General features: G+C 36.2%; 1 protein-coding gene across 2 annotated transcripts in view; it reads right to left on the reverse strand.

Moving 5' to 3' along the window:
* Nucleotides 1-13,942, reverse strand: part of DPP10 (dipeptidyl peptidase like 10) — a 564,677-nt gene that overhangs the window by 74,315 nt on the left and 476,420 nt on the right. For both annotated transcript variants that reach the window (XM_052792375.1, XM_052792374.1), the window contains exons 6-7: nt 5,096-5,148; nt 4,915-4,996 (exon numbers count right to left, since the gene is read on the reverse strand). In XM_052792375.1, the coding sequence (XP_052648335.1) occupies nt 4,915-4,996; nt 5,096-5,148 (135 nt within the window). The remainder of the gene's footprint in view (nt 1-4,914; nt 4,997-5,095; nt 5,149-13,942) is intronic.

The following is a 13,942-nucleotide window of genomic DNA, read 5'->3' on the forward strand; positions in this document are numbered from 1 at the left end:
AACCAGGATAAAGATGACTGATCACAAAGCTGAGGGGTAGAGAGGTCTTGAAGTGGTACATTCATTAATAACAATCAAAGCAGGTTTTGTTCTGTTTTGTTTCTGGGTTTCTGTTTGTATGCTTGTTTTGAGGTACTTTTTCACTGGATTTTTTTTTTAATTATTCTTTTTGTAAAGGATTTAGCTGCTAAGCCGTATTATCTGTGAGTACCCTGTTCCATTTTTTGGAACAAGAGGGCAATTTCTTGTTTCCTAATATTTCAAATATTTTCTAAAAATTGATGAGAGAGTCCTGAATCCACAGTTCAGCTACAGTCAACAAATTGTTCTTTGTGTATACATGATAATAGGTAATTCTACACAATGATGACCTAAATTACATTAAAGTGTAGTAAAAGCTCATCTTCAGTCCTACCATTTGATAATGCTATGTTTTGTTGATGGCATCAAATTTTGACAGAGAAAGCCATCATGCTTCTAGAAAATGATCTTTTTAGTATTCTGGATAGCTTTACTATTTTCTTGATTTCTGCTTTGTTAATATAGGCATTTATTTATGCATAGACATTCATACATAAGTCAATCAATCATTACTTATGCTGATCCATCCAAATATATAACCCAAGCTCCCTTCAAAAACACTTAATATATCAAAAGAAAAATGAGCTCAATGCAAAAAATAACATAAAATACCTATTATAAATACAAAGTGACTTGCATGGATATATGTTCATAGAATAAAGTGAAAATAAAGTATTTCATGCAAAATAAACGACATGTGACCACCCAGGCAGAAGAAGCTTCGTGTAAAACTTTTAAGAAAAAGCTATGTCAAACTGAACAACTTCTAACCACACTTCACTTCACACCACTACTTGAAGTAATCCATCCGATAACTAATCAGAAGAATTATCCATAATGCAAGAAGCACTGTAGAGAAAAACTACATCTTTAATAGAAAACTCTGCATACACTGGAGCCCAGAGGTCCGTTTTTATATTCAGGCTTCTACTGCAATACATCTCCGTAGATAGATCCAGACAGAAAGGGCTGTCTCCCCTGTGTCAGATACAAGCCAGGTCCAGCACAGAAACATGAAAACCTTTGCTACAAACTATTGGAGAAGACAAGACCAAAGAAGAGAGAACAGTGGATAAAAAAATGGGTATTTCAACACCAGAGGCCCTTTAAAACTCCCCAAAGCATTCTCCTCCTTAGTAAAGCCTTCCTACCAGGTACGGGATATCTCTTTCTCAGACACATGCAATGAGGTCTCTAATCAAGTAAACTGGAGGCAGAAAAATGTTGACGAAACCAGTTAGGTATCTTGTTGTGCTGGTTTTTTTCCCTGGAAATACTTAATGCTGCTTCTATAAAGGCGAGGTAGAGAGATAATAAACTGATCTCTTTCAAAATTTTAATCAAATATGAGCAAATAGGAGAAATATATAGCAAATACATAAACAGCTCCCTAACATGCTAAGACACACAGAAATGGTATTTTAGATCTGGCACAGTTCTAACACAGTTAAAAGATAGCAATTTAAAGAGTGCGACCTTGAAAACAGTTCTCAAAAATAACAGCTATGTGACCTTAAAATACATTAATTCATTAGATAAAAGTTTCTTCTTCCCAACGGCAAACATTTTCAATTTCACCACCAAAATGTCATGACTCAAACAGCAGATGTTTCTCTGAGCTTTTCTCTTAATCTTTACAAAATCCTCTACTCTAGGTAAATAGCAAGAAACTGAAATAACTTGCAACCACCATGGTGGTTTGAAAACAATGGTATTAGGCCCAGTCACCTGGTATCTCATATAAAACTAACTGTTGTTCTTCACTAGCCACACGTGGCCTGCTGTCCCATTAGACAGCCCTAGAAATTATTCATAACTGTAGACAACTTAGACTGATGCATGATTTTCACAAGGATGTAAAGTATTACTGTATACTTGATTTAACTGCAGTCACATTCCCTCCTACGTGCAATAAGCAGTTCCTGGCTTCATACAAATTTTCCTGCTCAAACATTTCTATTTTTTTTCTCTTCATCTTCTTACATTATCTATTTGAAACTCTTGACAATTCTCCCTCATTTGAAGAACTCAGATTAAGATTCCTGTGCAGGCTACGTTGTTACTTAGGTCTTCTGCAGAACTAAGGATTGGAAACATCTTATTTTACACTATAGCCTATTTATTGAAAATTGTTGATCCAAGTCTATGTGTTATCCCCCATCATTTGGATTTAATCCAGGACCTTCCAAATAGTTACAGCATAAAGTTAGGATCTTTGGCTCAGTCAGACATACCTGTGCCTTGTGTTTCACATCTTGTGTTAATTTTGCTGACGAGTCATGGCTATAGTATTGCTATTCTCTTCTGCACTGCGCCTGGAAGGGTGCAATTCATCTTCATTTTAGAGATCCACATATACTTTGTTTATGTGATGGCCACAGGGTATGTGGGCATGGGTCTTTCTAGATGAAATTTTTATCTGTAAGGTTAATTTGTTCTCCGCTTGTTCTTCAGTTGTAATGAATGGCTCTTGGAGGTTACTCGGGTTAATACACTATGATTATTTTGTTCAGCGTATGTATTCCACTGCTTGTTTTACTTATTATGAATTATTACGATTTCCTTTTTATACGGAAAAGACACATAAGCATTGTTTAAGGGACTTTGGTAAACCAATCATAATGTGTTTGGCAACATGGAACCATGAGACTGCATCTTTCTTTGAACCCAGATACATGCTATTGATAGCTACTGCTGACGGATTACTATGCTTTAGATCTCTCCCTTTATGAATTCCTCTTTACCCAGTCTCACTGCAGATTGCTTCCCGTACTATCTTTATTCAAAACTCACTGATAAAGCGTTTGTTCTAATGACAAATTTTGTAACGGAGAACCATTATGGCAATGTGTCCTCAGTCACACAACTTTTCTCTGCCTAACTTATTCTGCTGGAATGATCTCTACTGCCCTGTTTCTGCTAGAGGCAGCTGTTCCTTTGGACAGTAGCAACAACCATTATTGACAACAGTCTTCACTCATTCATGCTCCTTCTACGTTTTTGGCTTGCTGCTGAAGTGGGAGGGTAATGTAGCAAGGTGTTCTGTCACTTTAGAAACCTCCTTTCACCACATAAACAGCTTCAAGAGGACATCCTTCTTATCAGCAATTCTCATGGAAGTGACCTTCAGTATACTGTCATTGCAGGTGTACATCTATATGACGACACTTGGTATCATTCAGAGTGCACAGAAGATTTTGTGTTTTAATCAAAGTTGTTATTTCCTAATTCTGCAGACCATATGGCACCATAAAGCCCACAGTAGAGCAGATATTTTTAAAGCATGACATTAAATTTACTAGGGACATTAACAAAGATGAGTAATGTTATCCTCACTGAAGTATGAATTATGCCAACGTTTTCAAATTTGGATGATTAAGGTTGTACCTAAAACAACCACCTATTTTTTTGCAGTTCTGAGACTCAATAGGAGGCCACCTGTGCCCATATCTGAAAGTATTCATACCTATTTCCAGAATGACAATCTAAGCAAAACTGATAAAGATAGCATTATTCTGATTCATATATTATTTTTCTGAAGTTTATGATTGGTAAGTCTACTCCTGTTCTTAAGATACATCTCAGGAAAACAAAAAATTCATTTCTGAGTAATCACTGCATGTATTCTTAGTTGTACTTTAGATTACTAATCAGAGGTACAGCACAGACAAATCTTATGAACTGCAATTCAATTTAAAATATTTTTAAATTCTGTTCAGTTTTGCAAATGCATCACCCTTCTGTTAGAACCTACATAGGTTGCCACGTTCCATAATACTGCCTGGTAAATAACCTACGTATTTGTTACCGTGAATCCTGTCACCATGCTCATCATTATTACTAAATTGATGTGGCTAATTATTAAAACATACCAACCATGTTCCAATTACTTTTTCCTTCCTGCCTCCACTTGATTAACGCAATACATTCTAACCAGAAAAATTTTTTACATTCCCACCATCTTGATGAATGATATAAGCAATGGGGTATATTCTCTAGACATTCAACTTCCAGCCTCTCTGCATCAACAAGTCAGACATGCAAAGAGGCTTTGGGATCATGCCTGCAGGCATTCATGAGCTTATTAGAACACTGTAAAAAGGATTATCTGAATTTCTTATTCAGAGAGTTGATGCTTTTTTAAGTCTCTTGCCTTCAACTACCAACACAGGTCAGTTTAAAATCACTGGGGTAAAACAATTTTTTACTTCTCATATTGAGATTGGTCATGATGATCATGGATGATTTATGTTCATAAAAAATGGTAAAACTTTTGGCAAAAAACAATATATGAAACATAGCATTTCTGGTTTTATTATTATGAATTCGTAGCACAACTGACCTTGGCAGTAATTTTCATACTGAAATGAAAACACCACTTTTCATTGAATCCATCACATCCACTTTTGGATGTTAAGCTTTTGCTTTTGCCCACAGTTTTTGTTGATCTTGCACTTGAAAACTTCTCTTCACCTTCAACTTTCCTTCTCTCATAGTAGTAGCCATAAAGATGGTTATTCTGAAAATTACTTGAGTGCATATTTAGATGAAGATGTCATTCTTTCAATAATTGTACAATTAAGGATGTGATTCTTTCAACAATTGTACAATTTCCTTATTGGGAATAGACTGGAAAAAAATGTTCACATGTTTTTAATAAAAAATAAATAAATAAATAGATCCCCTAAAAGCTGTAACAGGACCATGCTAGCATCATGCAGAAATATACAACAAAACTTACCTTAAGGCTTTTTTTTTTTTTTTTTTTTTTACTTCAGTCTTTCTGGAGTAAATACGTTATTAAACCACAGCATTTTTAATGACTGTGCTTACCAGTTGCTGTCCTTGGACGCCCCAGGCTGCATACTGTAAAACTGAATCCTCTACTTCTGGAGGGTTTAACTCCCAAACTTCCCTTGAAAAAATGTAAATATTTTTACTTGAACACACTGGCATCACCTTATGTATAGAACCACTGACAATGACATCATATTGAAAAAACAATGTGACCTACCTTGTGTGTATGTTATAAATCACATATGAAGCTGTATAAGAATAATGAAAAACCTGTGACAAAAAAAAGAAAGCATAAGAATTACAAAAAACAAATACTGGATTAAATACAGACTACCATTATGATAGTCACAGTCTTTCAATCCCTGTAAACACCAATGTCTCTATTACTGAAAGAAAGATTTTACTGAATTAATTATAACCAATAGACTTGAACCAGAGATTGAATGCTGTACGAAGGACACACATACTCATCTATTTATTTAACCAGACATTTAACCTGCACAACAACTGCACAGAAATGGTCCCAATCAGAAAAATCTATGTTCCTGTTTAACAAAAGGATTTTAAAAACCAAACCAAAACCAAACAAAAAAACCCCAAGAACATACATTAGGAAAATATATCACTTTTTCCTGTATTTCTTCATCAAAGTATAGTCAAAATGATTGTACAGGCATCACAGTTATTTTACTTGAAATGCCGACAGGTACAGGTTCATATGATATTTTTCTGACCATCTGCTATGTACAGCCTGAACGACCTTCTGGGCTATGGCTCACAGAACAGAATAGAAAAACTGAGTGCTTACCGGGGCTTTGTTTCATGTGGCTTTCCTTAAATGTGTTTCAGTCTGATTTTGACTGACTTTCTCTGAAATTCAGGGAAAGTTTGTTTTATCTGAGATTTTTCATATGCAGTATTTTGGGTAAAACAAAGAGCCATTTGTCATTAAATCTTCCTAATTCATCAGGAAGTTACCAGTGACTTCTGGTCTCAGAAACCCCAAGATGCTCTGGATGGGAGAGAAAAGCAAATCTAACGTAGAGTCTTATGCTGCTGTCTTTATTTGTTGAAAATTTTGTTGAAGTCAACTAGAATTGACAGAATTGTCATTTAAGTGCAAAATATCAAGGCCTGATGTATGTGGACCCAGAAGATCCATGGTGGGCAACAGCATGGTGCAGTGTATAATGAGATGTACCACCACACCAAATGGCTAAAATCCAAGCAAACTGTTACAGGTTTTCTCTAAAGTCAAACATTATTCTGTATACACACAGTGAATAACAGACATTTTGCTGTCTTCCAGGCTTGGGTGATTGGTTTTAACCTAGCTCATTTCTCTACCACTATGTCTTACATTATGAAAATAGAATAATTCCATAGTATTAATTAGTTTTATTATGAATTGAAATTACTTCATGGTCTTGGAATATAAAATACATTTGTGACTAATTATTACTGTAGTAAGAGAAACTCTTCTTTTTATATGTAAACCACTGTCAGAAAGAAACATGACATCCACTAGACTTACTGTAGCTTCATGTCTACAGAGTGACAGTATCTCTGTTTGGCACATGAAGGACTTATTCCTGGACAGTGTCACGCTAGTTTCAGTTAGATGGAAACAGATACAGCTGTCAAGCCGAAACCTTGATATAGATATATGTGTTGGGAACTCTTTAGTTTATTCCTGCACCAAGAATCTTTCAGTACCTCCTCCAAAGAGAAGAGACAAAGGAGGATCACACAAGAACAGAGCCATCGGAATTTGCCGCTACCGCCCATGAGAGGGGTTTCAGAGGTTGTTATTTTGTCTGGAGGTCATTATTTTGTCTGGAGGTCATTCAGTAACAGAACCATCTGAAACATCCTTCCACTGACTCTGTTTCCATTATTAGCTCCCTGTCAACTCACCCCAAGAATTTAGCATGTCCTAAATCCTTGCTGGCTGATGCAGCAAGAAGCCCACAAAGGTCTGTAATATTAGTAACTGTACTTTATGCAAGTTGAATTTCCCTTCCATAAAATTTCCCTTTTAGACAAGAATCACTTCAGTTTTCCAAGTCTATGATCATTAACCTCAAAAGTGTTGCTTCAGTGAGAAGAATCACACATATATTAATAAATATTCCCCAAACTGTTAGGTTTTTTTATATTACAGCTTATGAAAAAGTGTTTGGTCATGCAAGGTACCAGCCTCTTCTCAGAAGTGCCAAGTGTGACAGAAATAGAGACAAATTATAATAATATTATGATTGCTGTAGGAGGTACAAAGACACCAAGAAGAATATTCTAAGTAATTTGATTGATTTTCTCTAAATAGCTATCATAAACATATCTACTACCATGTCTCTATACTATATATACATATATTTCTAATTATACACATAGTAGAAGGAGACTACTTGCTTATGTACCGTAATGTTTAAAGTTCAGTGGGGTTTCTGGGAAAAATTAACTTGGTAATAACACAATTGAGGGCCTATCAAGATAGTTATTCAAGTACTGCTGGCAAGAGAATGAGACAAACCATTGGCTTCAAAGCTCCTGCTTTCTTTTATAAATCTGATATTGCTAGAGGTAAGAGACAGCAGATCAAAGGGACATAAACGGTTAAATCATGGTGGTTTCTGCATAGGGCGTACATTGCCAGAGGTTACCCAGAGGGGCACTTGCCGGCAGCTGTTAAAGTGGACGGTCTCATACAGCCAGTTACAGCGAAGAAGAATGTGTCTCACCCTTCCAGGAAAGGGGAGAAGTATATCACACATAATGTGTGGAGGGCTGGTAAGTATTTAGAATAGAAATATTTAAAAAGTAAATTATTAGACAGAATATATTTCAACAAGAAATGCTAAACTAATAAGTCATTTTGACAGCTTTAACAGAATTTATGTTATAACAACAAGAACACTTCATATTTCATGTGGAAACTCTCCTCTTGCCTTGTGGTAAAACTTCTATCTAAAACTTTACGTAGAAGTATTAATGTCTTTGTGTTAAAAGTATTAAGATCTTTGAAAGAGCTCCATAACCAGAGGAGACCAACATTACAATGAAGTCACTTTCAGACAGGATGCCAACACTTTTGTCAAATTAGTCACGTTAGTTTCATTTCTTAATAGGAAGGCCATGTATAAATTACAAATAGGCAGTGTCCTAATTCATCCTTCTTGCAATAGCCAGATACTGAAACACAATCATTATTGAAATTAAACAAAAAAAGAGGATGTAGAAAATCTTTCTTTTCCAAGTCTGGCTTATACAGTAAGTGTCTAGGAAGTTCTCATATAAAAGGAAGCTTTTGTATAAAAGCTTACCTGTTTGGCTTCCTTTGCATAGAGCAGATGTCAGTGGCTGGGACCACACATCTCTTGATCCCTGATGTACCATGTCTGGCATCACACAAGAGGAGCCCAGCTGAAGGTACCAAGCCTCACACTTACCATAGGGAGTATCAGCAACCCTCAAAATACCGAGATCAAACCTTCCGCATGGCCACCAGCTGCATTCCCCTTGGAAGAGGCCTGGGGGATTCTACCCTGCAACTCTTGTTTTGTGGGATGCTCACTAATCAGAAAAAAATCTGGTAATTTATGATGGAGTTTGCAAATAAACAGACAGGTAAAGCTTGGGCTGCACTGACCCCTCTCATGGTGTATTTACAGTGAAGGGTGGTCACTGTCTTTACCATTTAAATCCGAAGTGCTATCATTCCTATTGTGTAATGTTTTCAAACTTATCTTGTACTCCATGCCTTCTAACTGGGGTGGTATCGAAAGACTGAACTAAGGCTAATATTTAAACATGGACAGTAAATTACTCCAGCTGGCAAAAAAAATAAATGACATATTTAAGTAGTGTGAAACTGAGGAAAAGAGCGAAAGATTGTATTGAAAAAAGGTACATCTTCCAGGTACAAAGAGGAGAATCAATTAATGAATATGGACACAGGGAACGTCTCTAAGAAGTGAAGCAATGTAGGAGAGCAAAGCCTTTTAAAATATTAAATGCATTACAATAATTTCTGCACTGTCATATCAGTGGAGGAAAATGAAGAGGGGAAAAAGGCCTGGCAGAATTTATTAATATAGCTATACGTGTTAAGGTGGGACACTGTGAAGAACCTTACCTCCACAAGTGACATGTATGCTTGCTAGAGTTCAGGCTTTCTGACAATTAACTAACTTTCCTGTTTCTATTATGATAAGCTGGAAAATGTTCTCCACAATGTTAAGAACCGTGAAAATGGCTTTTTAGATCAGACAGACAGCATACCTTCCCCTCAGTATAATTTATTTAATTTTTCTTTTGCCACAGAATGCAGTAGGTAACAACTGTTGCATATCATATACTTCTGAATTCAGTCTTTCATCAATTCATAAACTGAAGACAGGCTTTCATGTGATGCTGCTCAACATTGAAAAAGTTAGCTGCATTTGTATATGGAAAAAAAATAAAATTACAGAACTATATTACAAAGGACCTAAAAGAAAAAGGTGAAAAAAGTATTTCAAGACAAATTGCTCCAGTCAAAACTTACTGAAATAACGATCTATTATTCAGCTAACAGCCAACAATAAAAAAACCACACTTATCAATCACGATCTGAACTTTTAGATGACATATTGTTTTGGGTTTTATATGTCCTTTATTTTCTACCTTTCAAGGAATGTCTGTCTTTCTAAGGTTTCTAAAAATGAAATACTGTCATGGAACTCAATGCACAGCAAGATGCAGGAAAACAATGTGCCCTATACACTTAGCCAAATACACTCCACTAATTCTGTAATATATACCAGGAAATATTCAGTTCGCTGTCCTTGGGTAATTTGGAAAACATCCCTCAGCAGAATAGTGTTTGTGCTAAAAAGCTGCCAAGAAAACCTCACCAGCAGTATTTCTACAGGATGATGAGGACCCTCAGCTCCAGGGAAATGGAGGAGAGCTGATGACATTAGAACCTCGCAGCGCTATAATCACAAAATGCTTGGGCATGCCAAACACCTTGACACATCCTTTATCCATTTCCTATATTATAAACAACATTCTTTCACAAGTTATTTATTTAGAGCAATAATGATGCCTCCTTGCTAGCACAGCTTTTTGCAAGGTAGTGAACCGACTGTCTGTATTTTAATTTTTACCCATACAGTCACCCATACTCTGAACTCATCACTGTGGTTCTCAGTGCTGCTAGACTCTGTAAATTCTCCTTTCAGGTTCAAATAACACATCTCACAGGGCATAACAGCACTCAGTCTGAGCAAGAACGATAAAGACTGACATATATGTTAAGCAGCCAAATGAGGTATATCTCTCACACACAATATTCCTGCGGTAGGTACCTATTTATTTGTATTGTACCTAACAAATAACAAAGAGACTATTTAAAAGCCATGCCCTTCCCATTAATTAAAAAAAATGCAGCAGAGTATCACTAAATAACTGAAGTTGCAGAATATGCCATCATGCCCATCCCACTTATCTCAAAACACATACATTGACTTGGAAAGAGGCAGTTTCTCAGATAAGGTTCAAAACCATACAGATCTTTATGATTCATCAGTGAGGTATCAGATCTTTTATAGGTTAATTTACACTTCCGATCACGAGACTACTAGTCTGAATGAAAAATGATTACACTATAATTCTATGAATTAATTTAATCAGAATTAAAAACAGAATAATCAACCTTAGCTGTGGAAAGTTTTAACTGCTGCAATATATGTATGCCTCCCAAATAGTATTATTCATAAAAAGCGAAAGATCAAGAAGCTGCTTTTGTTGCTTCACAGACACAAGTCAGTTATTAGGCAGTTCAAAGCTAAGACAACCCGACCTGGAAAAGGTTTTGTGTGCCTGAAAGCTCTTCTATTTTTTCCAGCTACATCAGGTGGTCTAATAAAAGATATTGCTTCTTTCCACAAATCTTGTCTCATTTATCTCTTCAGGCCCTCACATCCGTAACGACAATGTTAGTGAGAAACAAACACTCTTGAGCCCAGCTGAAAAAAAGGACTACATAAAACTAAAGATGATCCTTTCTAATTAATAACCTGTGTTATAGCATATATCACCAAATGCACCTGAACTGAGAAATCAAGGAAAAGGACACGCTGAAGCAGAGAAATAAACAGGAATACATCTTGCCAAGGACACTCACTTCTTCATTCATCCATGGCCCTTCTCACTTTTTAAAATCTTTCATAATACATTAGTGAAATGGTTCGGCATGTTTTCAAACTGCCTTGGTGGGTGCCAGACACAGTCTGAAGAACAGCAACATGAGCAGGATTTTGCCTTCATCCTCTTTTCTACAATTGAATTAAGCATTTGAAGAATTACTGAAAAACCTACTTATGCTCAAAACCCAACCAAAAGACTTTGCCATGGTAAAGCGATTACAGGGCCAAGATAAAAGGTAACCAATCATTCATCCATCATTCATGCAAGGAAGTATTCCCACACAATGACACATGGAATCTCATTCACAGCTCCAGGATCAAACCTTCAATAAACCTTCACTAAAGACTCAAAAATTCAATTTAGAAAAAGAAATGCAAACATATATGCTTCCTTTTTTGCCTTTGGGATAAGTGTCTTAGAAGAAAAATGGAACCTGCAGAACATGCTATGAACTACAAATAATAAGGAAGTACCAGACACAGAGGGGAGAGAATATGAGGGGAACATAATGAAATACAGACACACAGGATGGTTACCGAGACCTTTTGAAGGGATTACTGAAATTAATGCACAATGCTTGCGACACAGTCACATCAAAAGCACGTGACATAGCAGACAATATGAGACTGTGTTGATGACTTTGGGTAAGTCTATCCCACAGATGCACACGACCCATCTAACTCCACATGATTTAACCCCAGTTAACTGGGAGTGCAACGAAGTGCAATGCTGAGCTAGTTGTGCATGAGCTCGTGATAGAGGGCTTTGGCACGGCTTCTCAAGCATGACACTGCACTGATCCAGCCACAGCATTTTCAGACCGCAATTAGTATCTACACACAGTGCGACAACATACAAATTAAGACTAAAAGGAGGTTGGATGGCTCTATAACATTCCGTTGTATGGTAGAGATCTGACTTCTGTTACTTAATTTTCAGCTAGCATGAAATGAGCCAGCCAAAACAAATAATAGTGTTATGTATTTTCAGTAAGCCAAGTTACTATATATTCAAATTCACTCTCTATACAAAATCACAGCCTATACAAATTATACAAAATTATACAAAGTCTATACATTTTAGCTATATAAATTATGCAAATTATATCTAAATTATTTCTCCTCTAGCTAGTGACATTTTACTCAGTTCTGCTCAGTGTACACTGGTGTAATTCAGATTTCCAGCAATGAAAATGAGAAAAGACTTTGAGCAGGTCATTAATGTCATATACAAACTCTTTATTCTGCTACACATTTGGAGAACACCAAATTATTTGTGACCAGATTTCATCCTTTGTGGTAGTCTGCTGAAAGCAAATGAGTTACAGTGGGAGGGTGTTAGTCTTTGCTTTATGCCATCAGGATTCCAAGCAGCAACTTCTTGCTCTCCAAAAAAATGGATCAACATTCACATAACAAACTTCTGTTCTTCATTTCCTTTTTATGAGCTTTAAGACATGTGACTTTGCTAGGACTGCAGTGCAAAGTGAATGGAATCAGTATCTAATGTGCTGAGCCAGAACTTTCACAAAACAATAAAAATGATATATTCTTTTCTTCCCTTTGTATTATGAGATGTGTGACACCCCTGTTAGTAAAACCCGTGATGGAGTTAATAAGATGAAATTAGTAGCAGCATGACTACTGCCAAAGGCAAGGTACAGCTGCTGGATCCTCCATCCATTTTGCAATTTATGTGCTAAATAAATTAATAATGTTAATGTTATCAATAACATTATTAGGTGAAATCCACCTTTCTTTAAAACTCCATTATCGTTCACTTCAAATGTTCCCCATTTGCCTGTCCAGTCTGACTCCATGTGTTCTCCAGCATAGGAACTGCTTCTAAAGGGGATTAATCAACTAAATATGGCATGGTCATGTTTGGTTTTCATGTAATTGGCTGCTAGAGTGTGTAAAAAGTGAAGAGAGATGTCTGCAGCACTGAATTCCAAGCCACAGACACATGAAAACACTATGTAACACTTATACTACAAATGAAGAGTTTGAATAAAATACACACTATATCAATAAGGGACTGACTCTGTGTGTTTATGAAAATAACATCGGTTGAAGTTTAGAATTCTGTTGATTTCATGCCATGGCAACAAATACAGTGAAACCTCAGACTGTGTATTTATACCAAAGCTCAACTCACTTAAGGGTAGAGGCCAAAAATGAAACAGAGTGTGCTTCAGTAAAGTGGTACCTTTTGTTCTTGGGAGGTGTAGTGTTTGGCTGTCATTTTCCTGGTCCTAGATTCAGCAAGAATTTAATCATGTGAGTTAATGACTCATTTCATATGGATTATATCTGGGATAGAGAGAGGCACAGAATTTAACTCCTTCATGAATTGTGGATTTGTACCACAATCCAGTAAATCTTTTCAGCTTACCTTAATTTTAAACTGCAGTTAATGATACATTAATTCATAGTTCATACAGCTAGAAAGGACTGCTATGATCATCGTGCCTGACTACCTACATCTGAAACAAAGTTTATGGGACTTCTCATTTTAAATAGTATGATACACAGATTCCCAATGTGTTCTTCAACAGGTTTCAGAGTAAACCCTGAGAAACAACCAACCAAAGAGTCTATAATAATGAGATGATGAATTTTGATTCATCTTTGAATCCTGTTGTTTCTACCCAATTCTGGAAGCAAAAAACTAAAGGTAAATTTTGCCAATGTGGATGTCTAAATCTCTATAGAGTTTTGCATAATTTTCGGCCTTTATAGGTAGAATATCTTGTTTCTGAAAGCTCTGTACCTAATTGCAAAGAGTTAATCTAAGATAGCTTGATGCATTTGAGCACTGAAGTTAAATGACAAGGTTATAACTTTGCAAAGCATCATATTTATTTGTTTCA

The sequence above is a fragment of the Harpia harpyja genome, chromosome 7 (genome assembly GCF_026419915.1).
Source record: "Harpia harpyja isolate bHarHar1 chromosome 7, bHarHar1 primary haplotype, whole genome shotgun sequence".
Lineage (NCBI taxonomy): Eukaryota > Metazoa > Chordata > Aves > Accipitriformes > Accipitridae > Harpia > Harpia harpyja.